General features: G+C 37.4%; 1 protein-coding gene across 2 annotated transcripts; it reads left to right on the forward strand.

Moving 5' to 3' along the window:
• Positions 1 to 4405: 4405 nt before the first annotated feature.
• Positions 4406 to 20568, forward strand: LOC140733479 (transcription factor E2F6-like). Of its 2 annotated transcripts, none has more exons than XM_073056875.1 (6): positions 4406 to 4612; positions 7664 to 7868; positions 11009 to 11167; positions 13565 to 13679; positions 14995 to 15160; positions 20137 to 20568. In XM_073056875.1, the coding sequence occupies exons 1-6, from the start codon at positions 4594 to 4596 to the stop codon at positions 20154 to 20156; spliced, it is 684 nt and encodes a 227-aa protein (XP_072912976.1). In that variant the 5' UTR covers positions 4406 to 4593; the 3' UTR covers positions 20157 to 20568. The 2 variants fall into 2 exon arrangements, with proteins under 2 accessions (XP_072912976.1, XP_072912977.1); XM_073056876.1 differs by lacking the exon at positions 4406 to 4612 and adding an exon at positions 4708 to 4785.
• Positions 20569 to 27042: the final 6474 nt, after the last annotated feature.

Below are 27042 nucleotides of genomic sequence, written 5' to 3' on the forward strand. Positions count from 1 at the left end.
CCAAGTTGAGACACGTACATCCCAAATCCTGCCTTACTGCTCTCTGGATCCAGTGTGCCATCAGTAAAAATCTTCAGATAAGATTCCCATTTATTATTTAAATATTTATTTACAATCGACGCTGCTGAAATTGCTCTGCTTCCTTGAAGCTGAAAAAGGAGGCATAGGTCTACTTCTGGTTCTGGCAAAAGCCAAAAAGGAATGAGTGGCAAGCAAATTTGGTCAGCTATGTCTTCCTCAATCGGTTTCAATTTCACAGCCCAGATATTAACCAAATCTAAAAATGGATATCTTTTAATTTTACTTTGGTGCTCCGACATCTCCTGCAAAAGACATTTTGATGGACAGCTGTGATTGAAGCCATTTAGTTTTACCCAATACTGCAGGCCCAACTTAACTTGTCTTAAATGTAGAGTCGCTTCTCCCATCTCCACACATAATGCAGGGACTGATGTTTGTTCTGAAAGCTCCACAACAGAGTCTAAGTGCTTTGGATTGCACAGTGTCTAACTTTTCAAGCACTGCCGTAGCAGCAGAACCATAAGCAATACAACCATAATCAATTACTGATCTAATCATAGCTAGATATATTAAGTACATAGTTTCCCACCCTGCTGCCCAGTCACATCCAGCAATACTTTTCATAACATTTAAAACTTTCTCACACTTTCCAATTTTTTTAAATCGATATTAACCCTCCAATTAAGTCTTTCATCAAACCAGACACCTAAAAACTTGAATATGTACCTTGACTCTTTCTAATGGAGAATCATATAAACACAATAACAATCAGGAATCTTTCTTCTAAAGCCAAAAATCATGTATTTGGACTTAGAAGCAGAAATCCTGAAACCCCATTTGTTTGCCCAGTTTTCAACTGATCTTAAAGCCTTTTGTACCTGCTTTAATATATACTTGACGTTTCTTCCTCTTTTCCAGATTGCACCATCGTCTGCAAACAACGATTTGCCAAATCCTGTCCCTAACTGCTCAAAGATATCATTTATCATGACATTAAAAAGAACTGGACTAATGACGCTTCCTTGAGGGGTACCATTATCTATTTTAACTGACTTGGAGCTTGTTCTGCCTATTCTTACTTGAATTGACCTTTCCTTAAGAAAATCTTTGATCCAATTAAACATTCTACCTCTAATTCCCGCATCATAGAGTTTAATTAATAAACCATCCTTCCATAGTGAGTCATATACTCTTTCAATATCTAGAAATACAGCTACCACTACTTCTCTATTTTGAAGCACCTTTTTAATATCATGATCTAAAAGGGCAACAGATTCCATTGTTGATCTTCCAGTTCTAAAACCATTTTGATAGGCAGCAAAATGTCCCGAATTTTCTAAAAAATAAACAACTCTGTTGGTGACCATTCATTCCATAGTTTACAAAGCACTGATGTTAAAGCTACAGGCTAATACGAACTAGGACTAGACACGTCTTTACCTGGCTTTAAAACTGGAACTACCACCACATGCTTCCATTCTACTGTAATTTTCCTTCTTTCCACACTGAATTAAACAAAGCTAGAATTTCTATTAATAGAGTCATTTAAATGCTTAATCAATTCATAACACAGTCCATCCCTACCAGGAGAAGTGTTTGAACCTGATTGGACAGCTTCCTGCAATTACTGAAGGGAGAAAAACAAATTCATGGAGCAGTTATCATCCAAACTCCTGTCCAATTTCCAACTTCCCTTTAACATAATTTCCTTTCTCAAATCACCTCACTCTCCAGAACTGTGTAATGCTTGGAACACCTCTACAAACATATCAGCCTTTTCCTTGTTGGTTACAGCTTCAATATCTCCTTCCAGCAAAGCTGGGATAGATGGTTTTCTATACATCCCTGACATTCTGTGAATGATCATCCATAGCTGCTTTATAGGTGTCTCAGGGTCCAGGGTTCCACAAAATCTTCTCCAACTATCCCTCTTTGCATTTTTAATTATTCTCCTTGCTACTGCTCTTTCCTTTTTATACTCCATAACATTATCTAACACTGGGTACTTTCTTAATTTCCTGTAAGCTCTATTTCTGTTTCTTACTGCTATATCACAATTTTTATTCCACCATGGAACTAATGCTCGAGCCTTAGGCACATTCTGTAGCGGAATAGTCAACTGAGCAACTTTATGAATTATAGAACAGAGGGATTCATTCCAATTGTCTATGGAGCCCTCACTATCAATCTCTTCTATTATATCCACAGCTTTCTCCTGGTACTCATCCCACTGGGCCAATGAAAAATTGTACCTAGCAGCCCTTTCCTCAACTTCTACTATCAAATTTCTACCAAATATTAAATATTGATCACTTCCTAGTGTGTACCTCCATAACATCCCATTCCCCAATCCTGGCTAAGTTTGAGGAAGTGATTGATAAGTCTAATTGACTGCAAGTATTCTTTACAATATTAAATCTTGTAGGCCTTCTGTTGTTTAGAAGTACCATGTTGTATTTGTCTAGAAACTCCACTACCACCACTCCATTACTATCTTTACTTTCACTACCCCACATAGGATTATGGGCATTGAAATCTCCAACCCAGATTACTGGGGATCTTACCTTATTCATAATTCTATCAAGATCTGGTAACATCATCATATTACATGGATTATAGAAGTTAATCAAAGTTGTTTGACCACAAGAGCTCCAAACCTCCACAGCCAAAATTTCAAGGTTAGATTTTAAATCAAGTCTTCTAAACTGAAGTCCTGTTTTTATGAAAGTTGCACACCCTTCACCAGATTTACCCGTTCTGTCAGCTCTCAAACTATCATACCCAGGGATCACAAAATCTAAATGAGGCTTTAACCATGTCTCCTGTATACAGATCAAATCAGGCTTATCTTTAAAAGTTCCAATGAACATTTTAAATTCTTGACCATTTGCAATTAAACTTCTTGCATTCCATTGTAATATTAAAAACATCCAAATACTAATTATCGGCTTCTTCATCCACATAAAGCTCCCCCATACTCTCTGACCCCAACGACTGGGAATTGTCAGTGATTGTTTGTCTGTCATATACTCGTAATTTTTCCGGTAAAATCTGTTTCATATCAAGGAATCTCTCTGCAGCTCCAACAACTACTTTTTTCATATCCGACCTCTTGGTTGCAGTTTTATCCCTGACCAGTACATCAACAACAAACGTCAAAAAAGACTCTTTAGTCATCAACAACATGTCTGAAGGAACCATAGTTGGAGAACGCGGAATGTGCTGACTCGCCATCATTCCAATCTTTTCTTTGCTTATCCTTTGCTCTCTATCAGCTTCCTTTACTGCCTCAGCATATGATATTTTTTGTTGGTTGCTAACAACCTGAATCTGCTTTGCCTTAATAAAATACTCACATCCTCTGAATGCCGCTACATGGCCCCTCCAGTTACTGCATTTAGGTGCCGCTGCCTTACACGCTTTAATATCATGATCCTCTTCACATTTCACACATCTTCTTTTACCTCGACATGAACCAGCAACGTGTCCAAATCTCTGGCAATTATAACAGTGCAAGGGAGGTCTAATGTATTCTCTAACTTGATAAGACATGCTCCCAAGATAGACTCTAGTTGGAAGAATATCACCTGCAAAAACCTGTAGGACAAGAGAATCCCAATCGTCTCCTTTTCTCGATTTTAATCGCTTGGCTTCAATCACTCGACCACCTTTAATATTGTCCAAAATTTCCTTTTCAGCCATGCCAGACCAAATAACACACACTACCCCCCCCCCCCCAAACTCCCTTCCTTTCTTTCGGAGTAATACACTCCACTTTCACAACCAATTTCCCCACCGTTTTAGCACTGTTATATTGATCAACATCTTTGCAACAAATTTTCAGCAATCCATTATACAAAATCTTGGCCTGGAATCCTTTACCCATTTGGTTCTCTAATGCTGCTACCACTTTCAAAGGATTAAGGGCTCTGAATCCTCCATCCCCTTCCTTCTGACCTTTAATTTTATACAGAACTACAAATTCCTCCAGGTCACCCATTTTCCTCAATTCGTTGTCCCCTATTACAGCGGGTCTTTCACTTGATGCACCTCTTTTTTGGCTACCCTTACTTCTGGAGTATTCCACAATCTCCCACCCTCCTCCTTCAATCTCAACCCTCCCTCCCCCCCTTGCAGCCGTAGGCTACAAATTAACCCTTTCAAACTACTAGGCTGAATAAAGGGGAAGAAAACAAATTAATACAATACGTAAAATTAAACGAACTGACCAACAAAAAGTAAGGGAAACCACCATTGATCAAACATCAAAAAACCGGTCTTCGCTCTAGCTCTACTCTCCCGATAGCGGAACCGAGCCTGCGACATGCAGTTATACCAGAGCGCATGCGTCGCCGGTCGCGGGCCCGGCTTCTGGGCATGCGCGGCAGCCTTTAGTCCCTGGCGGTGCGGGAAGGGCGCGGGGGTGCTGTGGGATTGGCTGCCTGGTGATCGTGGGGCGGCGAAGCGGGATCCAAGGCTTCGAGCTGGGCGAGGGCCCCGGGTCTTCAGCCATCCCAGACAAGCTTGCTCGGTGCCGACGCTGTCATCGGCTGGAGAGAGGGGAGGAAGATCATGTCGACGTCCAGTCACAGTGAGTCCTGAGCTGAGCGCTGGCGCTGGCGCCGGCGCCACCCGGACCACTCACTTCCCTCGCTTGTTGCTGCCTCCCGTGTCAGGAGTATTTACGTGTGTGACGCCTGTGCAGAGAGGGTGTCTGAAAGTCCAAACTTACACCTTGGCGGCACTCTTTCCAATGGGGTGATGGTTAGTTTTAACCTCACTTAAAGCCCAGATCTGTGCTTTTGATTTCGTTTTTGTTTCCCGCGTGCATTTGTCTGAACACGCCTCCCTGGGAAGTTTATATACACTGCGCATTGTTTACTTGACGGTGAAATTAACTTCCGGCCCGGAGCATCAAAATGTAAAATGTTTGAACTCAGAAATGGGAATGGTGCAGATCAGCGCACATCTGTGGGGATTAGAGCAAAAGAAATCAAAGTTAACATTTCACGTAGGGATCGTGAGCAATTCTGACGAAATTCTCAAGTCCGGTTGCATTTCTGAAGCGAAATCAAGGATCATTGAGCTGAGAACCAATTTATTCTCTGCACATAAGAAGTATCTGCAGCATTTTTTTATATAACATTCCACATCAAAGTTCTTTTGTTTGAACTGTAAAACGTTAATAGTCTTGTGAAAGTAAATTATTAATTATTTGAATAATACTGGAAAATAAGCAGATTTGTGAATTGGGAAGGAAACGGAATAGTATTTAATGTATGAACTGACACGTTTGGGTTTAAGTGTTTTTCTTTGGACCTTTTTGAGTTCTGTCACCTAGTTCACATTCGTTTCACTGAGCTTTTGCTTTGAATTTTACGGGGAAATGCCAATAATTTCATTAGAAGCTACTGGCATTTCTCTATTTAAATGTTGGTAAGTTCTTGTTGTGACTGTGATCGAAATCACCGGAACACTGAACCTGGTGATAAAGAAGTCTGTAATCAGCACAGCAAGTAGGCATCATTCTGGTGACACTGTTGGTAGAGGCTCCCAAACCCAGAAGTATATCACAGTTTTATATCCTTCAGATCAATGGTAACTGGATGATTTAATACAATTTCAATACTTACAATAACTTCATTCAATTCAATATGTTGGGTTGACAGTGCTTCCTTTGAATTACATATTTACAGTGACACACATCTCTGAATATTCAAACACCTTTCTCACAAAGTATTTCTTACAAATAGTCCAAAATTTTTTGGGGGCAGAAATTCCAGACACCCAAAATTAATGTTGTCAGGGCAGTCTCTAACTACATAAGTATCTTGATTGCCTATTCCTGTGACTATATTTGATATGCTAAGTGACAAATTCAGTCTGGTTTTACTTAACTCCAGAATACTCCCTAACCCTTCATAATTTCCACTTCTGAATTACACTTGCTCTTTTCTGACCAGTGCAACATTAAAATTAAAGATTAGCTTTATTTATCACACGTACATCGAAACATACATTGAAATGTGTTGCTTGCATCAAAACAAGTCAACAAGGATTGTGCAAGTATTGGCACACTTCAAATGTGGTATGCCCACAACTCACTAACTCTAACATAAGTCTTTGGAATTTGAAATGGAACCAGAGCACCCAGATGAAGCTTGCGCAGTCACAGTTAGAGTGTACAAATTTCTTACAGACAGTGGCGGGAATTGAACTCTGATCTTACAGTTGGTGCTGTTAACCTTTACACTAATGTACCACACTGGTACTTTGTAATCTAGACTGTATGCTTCAGTAGCCCTAGATCCATATGTAAATACGATGTGTTTACAGCATTTTGTGATTTTTTTTCTCTCTCTCATTAGTTATGTCTGTCATAAAATTTAGAATTGGGTTCCTTTCAGTGCAGCTACTGGTTCCAAAGTCATTGGCCTAGATTTTCTTGAAAATGCTGGTCGAGATGCATGGAACGATACAGTCAGCTCTTGCTTCCAGTCTCTTATCACCGAAGCTAACTTTTTCTTTAACTTATCCAAACTACTGATGTCCTTTCACCTGTTACCCTGGTGTTTATCAATCTATATACAATCCATATTAACTGTAGCATTATTCTAAAGATTAAATCCCACATGACCCTGTGTGGTTCTACATATGACCACGAAGCATCCAAAAATGTCTGATCTCAAGTTTTGGCGTCTTGTTCATCCTGATTTTTGTAGCTTCAGTATTTGTGCCATCTCTGGAGTTTTTCTCCCTCAACATTATGTTGACAACCTTCTTATGACTAAATTCTTGTGAACTGTATAAGATTATTAAACCAAAACTTAATTTAACATCTTAATTCCAAAATACTAATTTGTTATTTCTAATATAAATTTTTAAATTTATAATGAATATCCTTTGCCATAGAAAATAACAACATCAATATTTGTTATTTAAAATAGCAAACATTACTAAGAGTAGGCAGAGACTCAAAAGGCAAAATTGTTCCTATTGTGCTTAATGATTTTATGAAAGCATCCCAAAGGGTTTCACAGGAGTGTTATTGAAAAAAAATTGTTCAGACCTACATGAAGAAAACTGGAGCAGGTGACCTAAAGCTCTGCAAAGAGAACTTCTAAGGAGTACTTTAAAGAAGAAGAAGTAGAGAGACGAAACGGCATGGGGTATGTCATCACTTAACATATACAGTGCAAAAGGCTTGGCATTCAGCATGAGAGCAGTGAAATTTTGGGTAGGCAGAAAACTTGCCGAAAGTACTGGATCAGATTAATGGCTGATGGATCACTGATGTACCAAGCAATTGAAGATTTATCATGTTGCCGAACAAGATCAAAGATTATGGAAGTTTTCTTTTAATTGCCTGACAAAGTTGGTGATGACATGCATAGGTTATGGACTACACCAAAGGTAATACTTTGGTTTTCCCAGTACTCAGTTTTGGGAAATTTCTCTCTATCTAGTACTGGACATCAGGCATTAATCTTTTTGATTTTCTTAAGGATACCTGTTCCACGTGCATTGAATTTTATTTCAATACAATTTCTAGTACTTAGTTTCAAAACTGTTTCCATGCTGTATTTCTTTGATTGTTATTTTAAATCTGAAAGTTCATGCTAGTTTTTTCTTTTGTTAACAGTGGGAAAGCCACGTTTTGATGTGTCATTAGCGCGTCTAACTCGGCGATTTATGGAACTTGTCAGTAAGGCTCCCGATGGGGTTCTTGACATCAATGATGTGGCATGGATGCTTGGAGTGCGAAAAAGGAGGGTTTACGATATCACCAATGTACTGGATGGCATTCATCTGGTGAGAAAAAAATCCAAAAACCTGATTGAATGGATGTAAGTTAGTTTTCACAGTAGATTATTCTTTATATAAAATTCAATATTCGTTAAATCTACCTCTTCTGTTCATCATTGAGAAAATTAACTGTAAGCAATCCCTGATTTTGTTTTCTTCAACTAGACTTGACTAGAAATTGATGTTTGTTGTACTTTGAATAATACATTGATTCAGATTTTATATTTGTAATGACAGCCAAATTACATGCAGTTGACATCATTAATCTATTAAACTGACAGCTTTTTTAGAGTGAATACCTAGTAACCAGCAGAAATTGAAAACTTGCTCTCAGTGATTCCTTGCATCAATCATAGCATTATTGCAGATTTTACTGATCCAATCAGTGATCTGAAGAGAACTGGAATTTTGTTGAATTTTACATTGGAATACGAAGCCATAATTATTGTTTATTTCTTTCTCTGACCCTAAAGTATTATTATTTCTGGAATATTTTTTAAATTCCATGTCATTTAAACTTTTTTTTTAATCAGCTTCTTTATTATCCTTCATTCCTGTAAAGTATGTTTTTTAAAGGTCTCTTACAGCTGAGATGAAAGGAAAGGAATTTCACATCCCAATGATTTGGATGTGCAGTTTTCTTCAAGCCCAATCATAAATGTTAATACCTCAATAAAATCTGCAAAATGAGCCATTAGTAATTGATGAAGTATTTTATTCATATTTTGTTCTAAATTTGTGATTCAGACAGAGTTCATCCAGTTGAAGTTGTTTTTCTTAACTTGCTAAAAAACACATCCACAAATGGGTTTTTAACTGGAATAATTATAATGAATTTAGTGTTCCACTCTACTGCAAACCTACTCAGTTAAGCTCCAGTTATTCCAGATATAGGAATGGTTATTGCATGTCACAAATGCTACTTGCTGCTTACTTGTCAGTTTCAATATTGTATCATCGTCGCAGTAAGCAAACATAGATATCATAATCTCTCATTGCAAGTAGAAAGAGAAATTGTGTTGACGTCAACACAACTCACATTTCTTATTATGTGGAAAAGATCATTAACAAAGAGGCTATGATTGTTGTCTTGCAGAGTTCCTGCAGTGATGTCCTGTCAGAGAGATCTTGAGCAGCCATAATCACCTTCTGTTTTGTGAACATTGATTCCAGCCAATAGCAAATTTTGCCCCCCACCCTATTATTTACTATAGTGTGTAAGGCTTCTGATGCTCTATTTAATCTGGCAGTCATTTCTCCAATCATAATTCAGCTCTCATCACTTTTTTGACCAAGGCTGTACTAATAGTAATAGTACTTTATTGATGCTGAGTGGGAAATTCTCTTGCTACAGCAGCAATATTTAAAAATACATAGCAGTGTGCACACTTAACTAATAAAGTACAGAATGATAATATACACAGTAATAATGTAATAATGTGCAATAATAATGTATGAAATAATAATGCAGAGACTATTGTACTATGATGTGTGTTCTTTTGTCACACAGAGCTGTATATGCTGTATATACTTATTGCATTTGGTAGGAAAGATTTTCTGTAACAATGCTTGTGACCTGAATCAGCCTGTTCCAAAAGGTGCTTTTTCAGTAGGTCACGGAGAGGATGTGCCAAGTTGTCCATAATGGATAACAGTTTGCTTAGTGACCTCCTTTCCACCACTAACTCAAAAGAGTCCGGGTTGTAGCCAAGGATGAATCCAGCCTTTTTGATGAATTTAATGATGACTGGACATAACAGTCTGGTAGAAGAGCTCCAACATCCTGCTGCACATTTTGAAGGATCTCAGCTTCCTTAGAAAATAGCTTGCTCATCCTCTTCTTGAAAACAACCTTGGTGTTGGTTTGACAGTCAAGTCTGTTGTCAAGGTGAACACCCAAGTATTGGTACTCCTCCACCGCAACTTCTCACAGAATGTACTTGTCACAGTCCTCTTTCTCTTAAAGTTAATCACCATCTCCCTTGTTTTGGCCACATTCAGGAGCAGGTGATTACTCCCACACTGCTCCACACATTTGTCCGCCAGTCCTCTGTACTCGGACTCCAGCCAATCTCTGATACACCCAACCACCGCAGAGTCATCAGAGAACTTCAGAGAATGTCCTGAGCTGAGCTTAGAACCTAAACTGAGCATTAATAAGTAAGTTTTTGCTAAAAGTACAAACGATTGTAGTTTCAATTGCCTTCCAGATGACTATTCTGCAACTCTTCCACTTTTGTCAGTTCTGTACCAGAATTGAAGCTGAACTGAACAGCTAGAACTGGAATATAATTTAAAACTATCATCAGGATATTTGAGACCCAAAGGGTTTGCCCTATCAATGTTGTAATTTCTTAATATTGCATTGAGTTAGAGTGTGAGGAGGAATCTCAATGAATCTTGCACGAAACACATCAGCTGAAGATGTTTCAGTTCGGCTTGCTCTTTTGCCTTCATGTGCTCCATTTTGTTATGAAGAAATTTAGAATTTATTTCTTTAATTGTCCTACATTGTTCATAACTGGACATAACTAGACTATAAAAATTTAATCTGATCCAAAGATTGCAATTCATTTTGGTTTCTTGGGCAGATCAGTTCAAAATCTGCCAAGCTTTTGGTCTTGCTCTACTTCAACTCACAAATATTATTTCTTTTGTAACAATTTGTTAAGTTAATGTTTCTCGCAGCCTAGTAACAAATGAAAACAATATCAAAAAGGGTTTGTGTTTTTTGTTAACTGAATCATTTTGGGAGCCAATATAACTGACTACTCACTTTTTAAAAAATCAACAAACTTGGTTTACTCTCTGAACTAACTCAGTTAAATTACAAACATGGCAAAGTTGTTTATTTAATAAAGAGAGGCTGCAATTTTAGTTTTAGTTAAGTTTGCAAGAATGATTTTACCTACTACCTGTTTTATGAAATATTAGTACTTTTACTGCCAGGTAAGGCAATGTCTTGCTCTTAAGTGGCCAGTGTGTTAATAGACTATTAAGTAATTTACCTTGTTAATTAATCTTGTTGTGAAATCATTGATTCACATGCAGTAATTTTTATTCCACAGAATATTTTCCTGTCATTTTGTGTGCAATATTTTGAACAAATTGCCTTCCAGTTAAACAAAAAGACAAGCTTTTATAGTAGCTTACAATTTACCTGTTTCTATTTGTCTTTTAGAGGCAAAAATCCACAAGAAAGATTAGGATATGAAGCCCAATCTCGAAAACTGAGAAAAGAACTGGCAGACCTAACAACGGTGGAGAATTCTTTAGATGAATTAATCAAGGACTGTGCTCAACAGTTATACAGTTTAACAGAAGACAAAGAAAATGCAAGATATCTTTTTGTTTTTAAACAAGTTACGTATACATGTCTGCTTTCAAGTTTGAGAACATTGACATTGTTTTGAATACTGCTGCACTACAGAATGTTTTATGACATTGCAAATGTATTTTGACCAGTATTAGATTTTTGACTGATTCTTAGGCCTTGTGTTGGATTTGACTCTCATAGAAACATTCTACTACATATATGTCAAACTCAAGGCCCGCGGGCCAAATCCAGCCCGCGGTGGAATTATCTTTGGCCCGCGAGATAATATTTAATTACTATTAAAGCTGGCCCCAGTAATCGAAGCGCCTATGGCGTATGATATGGCTAATGCTGAGTTTATTCAGGTACCAGGTTTTCAGGGTTTTTAGTGTTTATTCGGCAGTCTTGCCCGGCAGTCTTCTTCATAAGAAACAGAATTTGTAAAGTGAAACACTTTGTAGTTATAGCAGAGACTGAGACACATGAGAGCAGGCTGAAAAAACGGAGGCAATGAAAGCTGCGTTCGCACGCGTCCGACTGATCCGGCCCGCATGAAGCTGCATTTTGCTCAATCCGGCCCATGACCTAAAATGAGTTTGACACCCCTGTTACTATATCTGAAATTATAAGCCACAAACTGCGAGATTATACAGGCTGATGGCAGTGGCCATATCATTAGAACCAAATAGTAAGTACAAGGCAGCCATTGCTTCACTTGGAATAATTGTTTAGGTCCCTGCAGATCAGTTGCATTGGAGATAAAACAACAGGTGCTGCGTTTCCTCTGGTTTCATGGAAAGCACTGTGAGAAGGGGTGTGAGTATTTCCAGTATTTTCTGATTTCATTCTCAGATTGCTCATCTGCTTTTTTTTTTTAAAAAAAAAAATTCTCCTTCCTCGAAATAAACTGTAGAGGTTGGTTTGCTTTTTCTATGGGCAAGCTAACCTGTTGTCAACTTTTAGAGATTGGCATTTTGTACTGTAGGTCCCATTGTTTCCTACTGTACCTTCCAGATACACCTCCCTACATCCCCATTAAACCACCCCACATCACCTTTATTTGTGTTCACCATTTTCCATCTATTTTTCTATTTGTCAATTTTATTACTGTCCTATAATTTGTTGCAATCTTTAGTATTATCTTACTTCCATACTCGCTATCAAATGCATATTTAAACATTTGGAAAAGTTTATTGAACTTGCAGATTAACACTATCCTCCACATTGTACTGTAAGTAGTTAGCCTGCATTCTCACTGTGCACTGTCTTGAAGCCAGCTTTCAATTTATATAACTGCTTTTCCCTGGTATCTGAATTTTCTGACTTGTGTTGGTCTATTAACAAAACCATTATGAAAATGTAGGTAAATTGCATCTCTTGTATGTCCATTGTTCTCTTTGTGTTCAGTGCAGTTAGTAACAGGTATTTTCCCTTTTGAAATCATTGCTGATAAATAATTATACTTTTCATTTCTACTACATATTTCCCTTTACACTTTCTACAAATATTTTGAGATGTTGAAAGCAACACACACAAAACTCTGGATTGAACTCAGCATATTGGGGAGCATCTATGGAAATGAATGAACAGTCAGTGTTTCAAGCCAAGATATTGAGTTGATCTTTAGAGAATGGTTAGAAGGGGCAATTAAAATCGTTTGAACAGGTAGATTTTGATGAGTCCTTTTCACAGCATAGATAGGTGAAGCAAGGTGGGTAGTGGGCTATCCAGAGAGAAATTCTAATCACTGTATTGTCGTGATGCTTTCCATTTGCTTCATCGTCTACAGTGAGGGTAGTCGTGGCTTTGACTGTAACTTTGTATTTTCCAGAGTTGTCCTCTTTTGAGTGAATGGAGGATCTGAACTGGGTGATGTAGGTGGAGTGAAACTGATGGAATTTCCAAATAAGAAACATGCTAGTAAATAAGCACCTGTGTCTATGGAACAAGTTGGCAGCAAAATAACATTCTGAAATATGTAACGACTTTCATTTTTTTTTAAGATAAACTTCTTTTAAACTATAGTTAAACTTCCTTAATCCAATGTACTTGAGACTTTGATGTCATACTGGCAGATTATTTGGTTGCTGTTCCAATTAATACTCCAGAATACTTTAATGTCTACACAGAGTTTATAGTATATTTTTTTCAGCAAACCCTGTTAAGGAGCACAGGAATATATAGAGCCAGTGTATTAATTTAAAGTGCAACCTGCATCCAGTGAGCCTGTTGCCAAACCTTTGGGGCTTCAGAACAATTGGACAGCAAATTATACAGTCTGATTAATTTTATACATCTGAAGTTATGGAAGTTTTGTAAATGTGAATTCAGATAGTAATTGAGGAAGAATGCATTAGAATATCATTGTAGATTTTGGGTTTCCACAAATTGTAATCACGTTTAATCTTAACAAAAACATACACTAGCATATGTAACTTACAAGGACATCCACGGTCTTCAAGCCTTCAAGGAACAGATTGTAATCGCAATCAAAGCTCCCCAAGAAACGAAGCTGGAAGTCCCTATTCCCAACGAGGTAAGACGATTTTGACATTTGTGGTTTCTGCAACTTCTGCAGGCGTGGAGTCATCTGCATAGTTGTAATTAATGTTGAATTAGCATTTTTGAAGTGGAGTTTTTCTGCCTGTTATTGAGCGATATCTATAATTTATATACTTATCCTTAGAAGAGGAATCAGATCAAAGTAGAAGGTAGTAGGAGGTTTTAAGGAACATGTTAGAGTAACGGAAAAGAAAAAGAAGTTTAAGAAGGGTATTCCAGAGCTTAGGATTCAGACTCTTGTTTTAATCAGCTGTCAGGAAGCTTGGTTTGGAAAAGTGCATAGATCCTACACAGTACTGCTACTGACAAAAGTTACAGACTAGGAAAAGCAATGCCATGGAGGGAGTTGTCAAAATTGAGTTTGTCATTCCAGGTGGTGAGTATGGTTGTGCACTACTGGGTTGAAAGCCAAACTGAGGCAATGTCAACATGGTGCAGTAAGAGTCAGCAGCGCAAATTTGGCTTGGGGAGAATCAGTATGCAAGTAGAAGAAATTTGGATGATTACTTAAAAATTTGTGAGATGGGAGGTCAGTCAGGAGAACATTGAAATCATTTTAAGACTGCTAATGTACATTTTCAAGTGCATGGAAATGTGTGGCCTGAGAGCATCCATGGAAATAAAAATTAAATATTTAACTGAATTAGATACTGATTATTAACACATGTATTCAAATTTATTCTAGTTACGTTTAATTCTCTGTGGATAGTTTTGTTGTTTGGACCCTTGTAAGCATTAGTTTAATTTAAAAGACCTGAAAATTAATATCTGTTGCTCTTGAAATTGGAGTTTGTCTGCATTATTGAATCTTTACCTATTCTTTATGTTACTGGTGACCCAAACTAGCATTATGCAAAATAGTCAACATCCTTTCTATACAGCCAATTCAAAGTAATAGTGAGAAGGTATATTTTAAATTTTTTAATACTTGAAAAATGTTTAATCAACTTGGAATGTAGTCAGTATACACTAATAAAACTTGTAAAAGTGAAGTCACTACTTTTTAAAAATCTGGTTAATATCACTGGTGATCAGGACACTCACTAAATTGTTAATAGTGCACTGTCACTTTTTAAGTTACTGGTTTTTGAAAGAATGGTGTTGCATTTTGTTATGATTGTGAAACAGTTTACATTTGAGCTATGCAGATTCTTTGAGCTGAAATTGAAATAATTTTATTGATAGCCTGTGCAGTTTGCATCGAAATTACTAAAGAATTAGTCTTTGTATCTCTATACAATGTTTGCATTTTATTTCTTGAATTAAAAAAAATGTTTTTATTTGTATAGGAGAAAATCCAAGTTTGTATAAAGAGTACTGAAGGACCAATTGACGTATTTGTGTGTGAGATGCAGGAAGAATATTGTCCTCCTAAAACGTGTGAAGATGACACATCCAATGGGAATGAAACAATCTCCTCAACAGATGAGGCAGTGACGTTACCACCTGATAGAGGTGATGCTCCTTATTTATGGCAAGATTGAATAAACATTTATTCTTGGTGATTATGCAGAATGATGTTGTAATGCTAAATCATTTCAAAATTTGAATAAACTATAAATCCTACTAATAGGAATGGGTTAGTAAATTTGCTGATGACACAAAGGTTGGGGGTGTTGTGGATAGTGTGGAGGGCTGTCAGAGGTTACAGCGGGACATTGATAGCATGCAAAACTGGGCTGAGAAATGACAGGTGGAGTTCAACCCTGATAAGTGTGAAGTGGTTCATTTTGGTAGGTCAAATATGATGGCAAAGTATAGTATTAATGGTAAAACTCTTGGCAGTGTGGAGGATCAGAGGGATCGCGGAGTCCGAGTCTTTAGGACACTCAAAGCTACTGCGCAGGTTGACTGTATGGTTAAGAAGGCATATGGTGTATTGGCCTTCATTAACCATGGGACTGAGTTCAAGAGCCGAGAGGTAATGTTAGAGCTATATAGGACCCTGGTCAAACCTCACTTGGAGTAATGCAGGATGGATGTGTAAACTATAGAAAGGGTGCAGAAGAGATTTACAAGGATGTTGCCTGGATTGGGGAGCATACCTTATGAGAATAGATTGAGTGAAGGCCTCTTCTCCTTGGAGCAACGGAGGATGAGAGGTGACCTGATAGAGGTGTATAAGATGATAAGAGGCATTGATCGTGTGGATAGAGGCATTTTTTCCAGGGGTGAAATGGTTAACACGAGAGGACACAGTTTTAAGGTGCTTGAAAGTAGGTACAGAGGAGATGTCAGGGTTAAGCTTTTTATGCAGAGTGTGGTGAATGCGTGGAATGGGCTGCCGACAACGGTGGTGGAGGCGGATACAATAGGGTTTTTTAAGAGATTCCTGGATAGGTACATGGATCTTAGAAAAATAGAGGACTATGGGAAAATACAGGATTGGCACAGCATTCACAAGATCACAAGACAAAGGAGCAGAAGTAGGCTATTCAGCCCATCGTGTTTGCTCTGCTGCTCCACCATGAGCTAAACTATTCTCCCGTCTAGTTCCAATTTCTGGCTTTTTTCCCAGATCCCTTGATACCCTGACTAATTAGATACCTGTCAATTTCCTCCTTAAAAACCCTTAATGATTGGGCCTCCACAGCTGTATGTGGCAACGAATTTCATAAATCCATGACCCTCTGGCTAAAAAAATTTCTCAACTCTGTTTTAAATGGGCGCTCAGCACGTGGTAGTAACACGTGGAATGGGCTTCTGCTTGGCTAAACCACACGCGTGGTCGCAGTGTCCAGAAAGTTGACAGTTTTAGCGAAACTGCGTGAACAGATGAAGAGTCGGTCATCTTTGGTCCAAATCCCGTTTGGACCGTCAGGGTCACCAGTGTAGCGATGTGCTACACACAGCGTTGAAATAATGACATGCAGTTGGTAAGTTGTTTCGAGACTAGTTTATTCAAACTTCGCGGCGCTGGCATTTAAATCCCTAGCGCCCGCCCTCTCCGGGTGGAAATGACGTCAGAGGTGCATTACCAAAGTCTCCCCCCGCGCGCTGGCTATTTGTGAGCCGGTTCGCCTGCGCAGAAAGTGGGTCGCCACAACCCTCTAATTCTAAGACTGTGACCTCTTGTCCTGGATACACCCACCAAGGGAAACAGCCTTTCCACATCTACTCTGTCCAACCCTTTCAACATTCGAAATGTTTCTATGAGATCCCCTCTCATTCTTCTATACTCTAAATGAATATAATCCAAGAGCCGACAAATGCTCCTCATATGTTAGTCCCTGCATTCCAGGAATCATCCTCGTGAATCTTCTCTGAACCCTGTCCAACATCAGCACATCCTTTCTAAGATAGGGGGCCCAAAACTGCACACAGTATTCCAAATGGTGTTTCACCAGTGCCCCATAGAGCCTCATCAACACCTCCTTACTCTTATACACTTCTTCTTGAAATGAATGGCAACATAGCATTCGCTTTCCTTACTCCCGATCCAACCTGGTGTTAACCTTTAGGGTATACTGCACTAGGACCCCCAAGTCCCTTTGCATTTCCGATTTTTGAATTTTCTCCCCATCTAAATAATAATCTGCCCGATTGTTTCTTCTTCCAAAATGTACAACTGTACATTTCTCAACATTGTATCTCATCTGCCATTTCTTTGCCCACTCTCCTAAACTGACCAAGTCTCTCTGCAGCCTTTCCGTTTCTTCAACACTTCCTGCTTCTTCACCTATCTTGGTGTCATTGGGGGCCAAAGGGCCTGTATTGTGCTGTAAGTTTTCTATGTTTCTAATAGCCTGCAGTTGGGTGTAGCTGCAGAGTCTTCGGCATATCCCAGACTTAGCAAATGCATAGTCAGATGCAGAGTTCTGATTAACTGCAGATGTAGTTGTTTATGTGCACTTAGTCACTGTACTCACCATTGAGACCAGCAGTGTCTTTGTGAAGAGGAACTCTGGATACCGTTTCGTCTAGCAAAGTTTCGTTTGAGGCTGCTAGCCTATGAACAGTTTGCTAATTTGCTTGAATCCTTGTGGGCAAAGTGCTTTATCTTTTTTTTGTTTTTAGTAATTTGTGTTGTACTGTTTTAATTATATTTTTATTCAGTTATGTTAATTGATCTTTAGTTTTAATCCATCTGATAAACTTAACAACTTTAAAACCCTCTTGACAGGTTGAATGCTCTTCTAATGTGTGTGAATTTTTGTTTAGATAACCCTATTGTAATTTGACATGATAACAAAGCTATCTCTGTAGATAGACTTTTTAGAAAAAGGTAAAGGGTCTTGCAATGGTCTTTTCAGCAAAATTAACGCTCATGGAATAAAAAGGGACTGTGCCAAAACACAGGAGATTTGCTGAAGGAATGGAACAGAGTGGCGGAGACTGTTGTTTATCAGACTGGAGATAAACTATTGTATTTCTGCAATTCTCACTGTCTCAGTAAAGCAGCCGGCATAATAAAAGTCCCCACCCACCACAGATATGCTCTCTTTTCCTCTCTTCCTTTGTTTAGAAGATACAAAAGTCTGAGAGCACACACCACCAGGCTCAAGCACAGCTCCTACCCCACTTTTAAAGTGCTATTAAATGATATGAGATGGACTCTTGTCCTCACAGTCTACCTTGTTATGGTCTGCTTCATTATTTTGCATGCATAGCACTGTCTCTGTAGCTGTTATGCTTTATTCTGCATTGTTATTGTTTGACCTCAGTGCACTGTGTAATGATTTGATCTGCATAAACAGTATGCAAGACAAAATTTTCACTGTATCTTGGTACTGTGACAAAAATATTCCAATTCCCAAAGTTGGTATTGAAGCTGCTGTGTTTCTTCACAGCATTGGATTTATGGGGATGATTTCAAAATTTGCAGCTGTCTTGAAACCTAAAACTAAAATACAAGGGGAGGGGTGATCCTGCCAGAATGTATCTATCTCTTTTACATTGCAGTTTTTGCTGCTGGCACTGAAAGGGGACGTAGTTGGTTAGAATGGGGAGACAGCAGATTAAGTCTAACGCAGAAGTATAAAGAGATATGTTTTAGCAGGAGTAACAGGGTGGCAATATAATGTAAAACCAGAAGTTCAAAATTAGTTGTAACTGTAGAGATAAGCAAAGATAACTGGACAGTGGAACATTGCTGGAAGGTTTGAGTGAGAAGTCTGATCAAAGATGATTGACAAAAGAACTAAAAGCAATTCTGAAAAGTGCTGTTTGTAGTGAGTAGTTAACATTTACATCTTGCGATGTCTTCTAAAGGATGGAAGCAGGTTTACATGTAACTTTCAAAGAGGAGTTCAATAATACATAAAGGGGTGAAAATTGCAATATTACTGGAAGGAGTTCAGGAATCTTTAGAATGTGAATACAAAATCTGGGAAGGGTTTGATCAGCCAAATGGCCATCTCCACCTCCCTGTGATTACAATTTTTACTTGGTGTTTGCCTTGTTTTGTTTGCTTTAGGAGCTTGTAATATAGTCTCCAGTTTTCTAGATTAATTACTCATTCTAACTAGTCATTCTTTCCACTTTATAATACAGTTTTTATCTCAGGATTTCAGTCTTAAATTTCACTTTGAGTATTATATTTTAGGGTAGTTTCTTAAAAGTATTACCAGAATTACAGTATTGATGAGAGCTTTAACATTTTTTTAAGTAGTGACTCTTCCCACTTTATCCAGTAATTCAGAAGACTGTCAGGAACCAAGTAACTTTTTAATCAATTTGAAGTAAGAAGAAATATTTTTCTGTCTCTGTAGTTCACACATTATTCCAAGCTGTCAAGGAATTACAACTGTCCAGGATTGTCTTTAATCCTTCAACAAATAGTCCCTTCAAACAAATAAGGAAAAACATGAATGTGACATTACCTTTATTTGTAACATGTTAGCTATATAACCATAATTTGAAGCTGGAAAAACTGGTTGGGTGTTACTTTTGTAGGGATGGGAAATTATGTGAAATAACCTCCTCCAGAAGGAGCAACCCCTAGAAGTTTGTTGTATTTCCTCCCCCTCCCCACCCTATCCTTCACTATTGATAACTTATTCATCAAGTAACACTCAGATAATGACCATGATTTGACAACTGAACTGAGCCAGGTGATATATATTATATGTATGATAGATATTAATGTTTCTTTAAATATACTCTTAATATTTGGGCTAGTATTGCCTTTTGGCATCATCTGCAAGATTATCTCGCATTCAGTAAAACATGGTTCAGAGGCTGTTGTAAGTTTCTGCTTTAGGACCTGAATGCCTACACTTGCACACGGTGCTTGTAAATGAGTAAAGCTTACCTCAAGTGAGGTACTGAACATTGATTCAACAAGTAGATATTAAAGCGGTAAAGGACAGGAAAATCAGAGAAAGTTTGATGTCATGAAATTCTGAATTAAGTCACCTGTAAAGTACGGGTGTCTATGTTGATGTCTATGTTTATTTTTGGGTTTTAATTGTTTTTTAATTTTGTTTCAGAGGAAAACCTTACAGAATGAAGTATATAATATTAGTACTGAGACTATCAAGTTACACTTTACTGAAGACTAGAACACTTCTGTGCATTGTGGATTTTCCATTGTTGAACACTGATCCAAATACTCCAAAGAGGAGTATTTGTGCAAAGCTCCAAAGAGGAGCTGGTGTCCTCTGAGGCCATGCAATCTGCATGTCTTGACAAATTATGTACAACCAGTTGCAATCCAGTCTTAATGTATGTTACCAAGAAATACCAAATGGCTTTGCACAGAAAGTATCATCAGGTGTCATTTGGCAGTGATTTGGTACATCAGTTGAGGAGAGGTTTTGGAAAAGTGTGATTTGCCAACTGGCTAAAATAAGCTTTTGTAAATATTTTACTGGTTGAAAATGCATCATGACAATGTCAATAAACTTACAAAATATTACCAATGAATGTATATAAGATTGTTTTATGTGCTGTAATATCTTCAGGGTGAACACATGATGAGTCAAAAACATTTTTTTTCACCATGGTGTACAGAATTTGTTAACTAGTGTTATCAATAACCGCAGACTGTTTGTTACACGGGGTAAAATTTGTCCCAATTGTTCAAGAATTAAAGGCAAAATGCTGAAAGAACACAAGTCAAGCAGCATCTATGGACCTGGAAAGGTTGTAAGAAGACATTTTGCGTCAGGTTGACACCCTGCATCAGCCGTCAGCTAGTTTCATCCCTAAATGGGAACTTCCAATTTTTGTCACACAGATGCTACTTGACTTGCTCTGTTCTTCCGGTGTTCATCCTGTTCCAGATTCCAGTATTCGCAACACTTCTGCCTTCATTTCAGCATTGGATTGTCTTAGATCCTAAATTAAATAACACTTCTACAGAGAGGATAAAGCTGTGTGTTTATACCCCTCCCCCCACACTGACAGACCAGTGAGAACTACTTCATAAGAATCTTTTTGGACAGTATTACTGTTTTTAAGTTTTTAATTAAATACAAAAAGGCCTTGTAGGTGAAAATTTTGAAAGCCATTAGAACAACTTTGTGTTTCTTTTGAAAAATTAATTTTGTTTATCGTTTTCTGAAATGCATTTATCTTGCATTTCTCCGACACTGCCAGTCAAATTATCCTTGGCAGGTTACTTGGTAATTACATTAAACCAGCATATTCCTGGTTATTTATATTCCTACATAGTTTTTAAGCAATTTTAATTTGATGTCTTTGGAAGTGCACTTTCCTATGCCATGTTGAATGAGTAGTGTATTTTTAAAATTTCCCCACTGTAATAAAATCATGAACTTGGTATATGTGTGCTTGAGTTCGACTTCATTAAGGGTTTAACAGTTATACCTGGGATTGATGCTTTTTAGCTTGCTGAGTTCCTCCAGTTTATTTGTGTGTGGCTTTCTTTGAAACTACTGATCACCTGTGATTTTCATGCACAATAGTCTCCCGAGTTTAGAGAATGGTGTGAAATACAAATGTGAGCAGTAACTCTGTTGGTAAGGACACCTGGTGCCGAGTCTGAGGAGAATGGCAAGAGTGGATCAAGCTGACAGGGTGGTGATAATAACTCAGATAACCACACATTAAAACAATGATGAGCAGAAGAGCATTTCTGAACGCACAATTTGAACGTTGAAATGGATGGGCTTCAGAAACAGGAGGTCACAGACGTAGACTTCATCTCAAACTGCCAAATCACCCAGATGTTGGCTCACAACACTGACTCCCTGCTTGGACTCTTACACATTTAAAAAAACCTTACTTTCTTCATCCTTATATCTGTAAAGTTATTCAATGTTATAATTCTCTGAAACCAGATTCTCCTCACACCCTGGCTTTTCACAGATACTATGCTCTCTTAACATTTTAGAATCAGCTTCTTACCCTCCTCCTTTAGATTTCTGAATGAACCTATGAATCTTGTTACTGCTTTTTTGCACTATCGATCGATCTAGCAGTATGCTGCTGCAATTAAACTCTGATAACCTCTGTAAATTTATTTATAGGTTCTTCCCATCCCCATTTCTCCCTCCCTTCTTTAACCAAGCTACTTACTACTTCTGGATTTAGTGCAAATTTTTATTTGATTAATTTCCATATGGAGTATTTATTGAATGAATTTAGGCGCCATGTCTACTGTCTCAGCTTCATCCCACTAAATACTGTACTTCCTTTTTAAAAAAAACCATTACAGATCAACCAGTAGATGGCGATGTGCTCATACTGAAGGAAACACTGAAGCTTTTCAGATGACAATCGGATGTTTTTCACGAATTGACTTGTTTTTTGACTCATCTAGATTCTGTTACTTCAGGTGGCAAACTTCTACAAAGTTAAAATTAACATCTTTATAATCTTATATTGCCAGTGTGATCATTGCTTTGATATCCTCATACAAAGCAAAGAACTTCATTCATGTTTGCAAGTCACTTCCCAATGTATTGAAAGAAGATGTTGTGAGACTACTACTGGCTGTTGATACAGTAGCAGCATTTTTATAGGTGCTCCTACTCTTTCTAATTTACTGTTTCCAATTTTTTTGAAAACTTACTTTTGAACGCAATATTGCTTTTATTACGAGTCGTGCTAAAGTTACTAAAAAAGAGGACCCTCCAGTAACTTTGGAAGCTATTATGGAGACACTTCGGAAGCATAAAAATGAACTTTGAGGAGTTCCAGCAACTCAGCACCGAATTTAAATGAATGGATGTAAAATTGGATTCTATTCAAAAAACTTTAAGTGAACACAATAAACAGATCAGAGAATGAAGACACTTTGACAACACGTACAACAAGCTGGAGGAACTCAGCAAGTCAGGAGGCATCCGTGGAAACGAGCAGTCAATGTTTCGGGCTGAGACCCTTTGTCAGGACTGAAGAGGGAGGGGACAGGGGCCCCATAGAGAAGGTGGGGGGAGGGTGGGAAGGAGAAGGCTGGTAGGTGTCAGGTGGAAAACCAATCAGAGGAAAGATCAAGGATGGGGGAGGGGATAGGCAGGAAAGGTGAAGAAGGAATGTAAGGGGAAAGCACTGTGTAGTAGATGAAGGCAGAATCATGAGAGAGGTGATAGGCAGCTGGAAGAGGAGGCAGAGTAAAACGGATGTGGGAAGGGAGAGGGTCGGAATTACTGTAAGTTGGAGAATTCAATGTTCATGCCAAGGGACTAGAGCCTATCTAGACGGTATATGAGGTATTGCTCCTCCAACCTGAGTTTGGCCTCATCATGGCAGTAGAGGAGGCCATGTATGGACATATCAGAATGGGAATGTGAAGCAGAGTTGAAGTGGGTGGCAACCGGGAGATCCTGTCTTGTGGTGGACGGAGCGGAGGTGCTCGACAAAGTGGTCCCCCAATCTGCGTCGGGTCTTGCCAGTGTAGAGGAGGCTGCACCAGGAGCACTGGATGCAATAGATGAACCCAACAGACTCACAAGTGAAGTGTTGCCTCACCTGGTAGGACTGTTTGGGGCTCTGAATGGTGGTAAGAGAGGAGGTGTAGGGACAGGTGTAGCACTTACGCTTGCAGGGATAAGTACCAGGTGGGAGATCTGTTTGGAGCTCAGCCAGTAGTTTGTTTTTGGAAGGATTTGGGATTTAGCTGTCGACTGTTCTTTGGTCGACCTTCTCTCGTTGGGCGGGGGGTGGGTGGTTTTCTTTTTTGCTATCAGCTGTTTGGTTCTCTTTGCTTCATTTGTTACTTGGTTACTTTATCTTAAAGTTAATTATTTGGATTTAATATACCTGCGGTTTTTATTCTAACCTCTCTTTTAAGTAATATTTTAAATGGATCATGCGATTAATTTACTTAGTTTTAATGTGAAAGGATTAAATCATCCTGTGAAATGTAACAAGATATTTAATTATATTAAGAAATTGAATATCTCAATTATTTTTTTTACAAGAAACACATGTTCATAAATGTGATCATTTACGTCTTTTCAGCCATATTTCAGGTATATCTTTCCATTCCTCCTTTCAGGCTAAGGCAAGAGGAGTTTCAATTCTTATGGACAATTCAGTTTTGTTCATTCAACATAATGTAGTGTCTGATACCAATGGGCATTTTGTTATAGTGTCAGGAAAATTAGATAATAAATTAATGGTTTTTGCTAATTTGTATGTCCTGAATATAGATGATCCAGGCTTTTTTGAACTTTTTTTTTGCTTTTACCAGACTTAAGTTTATATTATTTGGTTTTAGGAGGAGATTTCTACTGCTGTTTAGAACCTGTCTTAAATCGTTCTTCATCTAAACGATTGACTTGTAGTAGATCTGCCTCCTTTATCCAATCTTTTCTAATGAAATGTGATATTGTTGATATTTGGCAATTTTTGCATCCAATGGATAAAGAGTACTCATTTTTTTCTCAGGTTCATCATTCCTATTCCAGGATTGATTGTTTTTTATTGATAGCCAATTGATTCCATTGGTTCGATCCTGTGAATATCAAGAAATTGCTGTTTCAGATCATGCTCCTATGTTTTTATCTATAAATCTTCCAGGTGTCTCCCAAATAAACAGATTCTGGCATTTTAATCCAAATTTTTTATCTGATAAAGATTTTAAAAAATTTTTGGAGAGACAAATTATTTTTGTTTTTTGAAGAGAATACGCTAGAAGAGACTTCTAGTCTTATTATATGGGATGCTTTTAAGGCTTATATTAGAGGTCAAATTATTTCCTTTACCACAAGTGTTAAGGAAAAAAGCTAATAAGGAGAGAATTGAATTAGCCAATCAGTTGAAACAATTAGACCAAAAATATGCTTTGGCTCCAGATCCTGTTTTATATAGAAGACGTGTTGAAATTAAAACTAAACATGAGCTGCTTCTAACTTATCCAATTGAAATGCAACTTTTAAAAGATAAAAGTCATTTTTTGATCATGGAAAAAAAATCGGGTAAACTATTAAAGACCTTTATAGTTAAACGTCACATTTAAAAAATATGTAAAGCTAATGGTGATAAAACATCTGATCATTTAGAAATAAACGATGCTTTTAGAGAATTTAACTCTAAACTTTATAGTTCTGATCCTCCTAAAGATAACTCTAATGAATAATTTTTTAGATCGATTAAACATTCCTACACTTTCTGATGATACTCGAAAATTGTTGGATCAACCATTTCTTATGAGGAAATTGCCGAGATTGTCCACTCTTTGCACTTGGGGAAGTCTCCGGGTCCTGATGGATTTTCTTGAGAGTTTTATAAGGCTTTTTTCTCTTTGCTGATACCTCCTTTATATTCAGTCCTTTCCGACTCTTTTAAATTAGGTAAGTTGCCACAATCTTTTTATGAAGCCTCTATTTTGCTTATTCTTAAACAGAATAAGGACCCAATTGAATCCTCTTTATAGACCTTTTTCCTCACTTAACATTGATACTAAAATTTTATCTAAACTTTTGCTGGGCAGTCAATATACAGAATCTTACATTTTGGTTATATTAATTGAGAGGACTGTCTGGTCTGGGTTCCTTTAGAAACTAACCCTGTTAATAAATTTTCTATCATTTCTATTCTTGGATCCTCAATTCCTTTATCTTTAATTAACTTAACTGATAATTTTGTAGTTAAACACACTCTGAGTATTTGGGTACAATTTAGAAAATATTTTGGTTTATTGAGTTTTTCACTTTCCAGTCCCATTTTTTCTAACTTTTTTTAAGCCTTCTATGTCTGATGTAGTTTTTAAAGAGTGGAATAGATTGGGTATTAAACGTTTTCATGATTTGTTTGTTGGAGATAGTCTGTCTTCATTTGAACAACTGTCACTTAAGTATAGTCTACCAAGAACTCACTTTTTCGATATTTACAAATTAGAGACTTTTTGCGTTCTCAAGTACATACATTTCCTAAAAGTCCAGATAAAAATTTACTTGATAAAATTTTTAATTTGAAACCCTTCTATAATGCATCTATATTTATGGTATGTTGTTGGGAATGAGAAATGTTCCTTTAGATAAAATTAAAAATCTTTAGGAACAAGATTTACAGATTTCACTTTCTGAGGATACTTGGGAATGAAATTTCTAAATTGGTTAATACCTCATCGTTATGTGCCCGTCATTTCCCTCTACACTTTAAAGTGGTTCATGGAGCCCAGATGTCTAAAGATAAGCTGTCTTGTTTTTATTCTGATATATCTCCCTATTGTGATAGATGTAATAATGGAGCAGCTTCATATGTTTTGGACCTGTCCGAGTCTTGAAAAATATTGGAAGGAAGTATTTCAAACTTTTTCGGTGCTTTTTAAAGTAAATTTTAAACCTAATCCTTAGGCTGCCTTATTTGGTATTGTTGGAGGAAATTATATTATTTTGGAGACACACGATTTGCATCCTTTGGCCTTTATTTCTCTTATATCCAGGAGAGCATTGTTGCTTAAGTGGAAGGATGCCACTCCATCTACTCATACTCATTTGTTACATGATGTTATGTTTTGCTTAAATTTATGGAAGATTCACTGTTCAATTTCTGAACCTAGACAAGATTTTTTAACATTGTGGGGACCTTTTTTGAATTACTTTCAAAATCGTTTGTTTGCTATTAAGCACAGATGTTGGCTAATACTATGTTTTACTATATGTTAAGGATAGTTTCCTTTTTTTTTAAACAAACAGCTGTTTTTTTCTGGCAGTGGGTTTAGATTTTTTGTATAATAAAATTATTTATTTTCAATTTTATAATTAAATTTAATCTATATGAATATGGGGTAATTACACTTCATTTGTGATTTCAATATATTGTAATCGATATCTTTCTTAATGTACTCTGTATTCTTTTATGTAAGAAATTAATCAAAAATATTGCAAAAGAAAGAAAAAATATGTTGTAATGTCAGGGCAAATCAGAGATGCCAAAATCATGACCATCTTCAAGCAGGGAAACAAATCGTGTTACATAGG

The sequence above is a fragment of the Hemitrygon akajei genome, chromosome 9 (genome assembly GCF_048418815.1).
Source record: "Hemitrygon akajei chromosome 9, sHemAka1.3, whole genome shotgun sequence".
In the NCBI taxonomy this organism is placed as follows: Eukaryota; Metazoa; Chordata; class Chondrichthyes; order Myliobatiformes; family Dasyatidae; genus Hemitrygon; species Hemitrygon akajei.

Bases quoted from the DNA above. Each gene is read 5' to 3' on its own strand.
- LOC140733479 (XM_073056875.1), top strand. The intron at 13,680-14,994 runs GTAAGACGATTT...TTATTTGTATAG, and splicing joins AAGTCCCTATTCCCAACGAG to GAGAAAATCCAAGTTTGTAT. The intron at 15,161-20,136 runs GTGATGCTCCTT...ATTTTGTTTCAG, and splicing joins GACGTTACCACCTGATAGAG to AGGAAAACCTTACAGAATGA.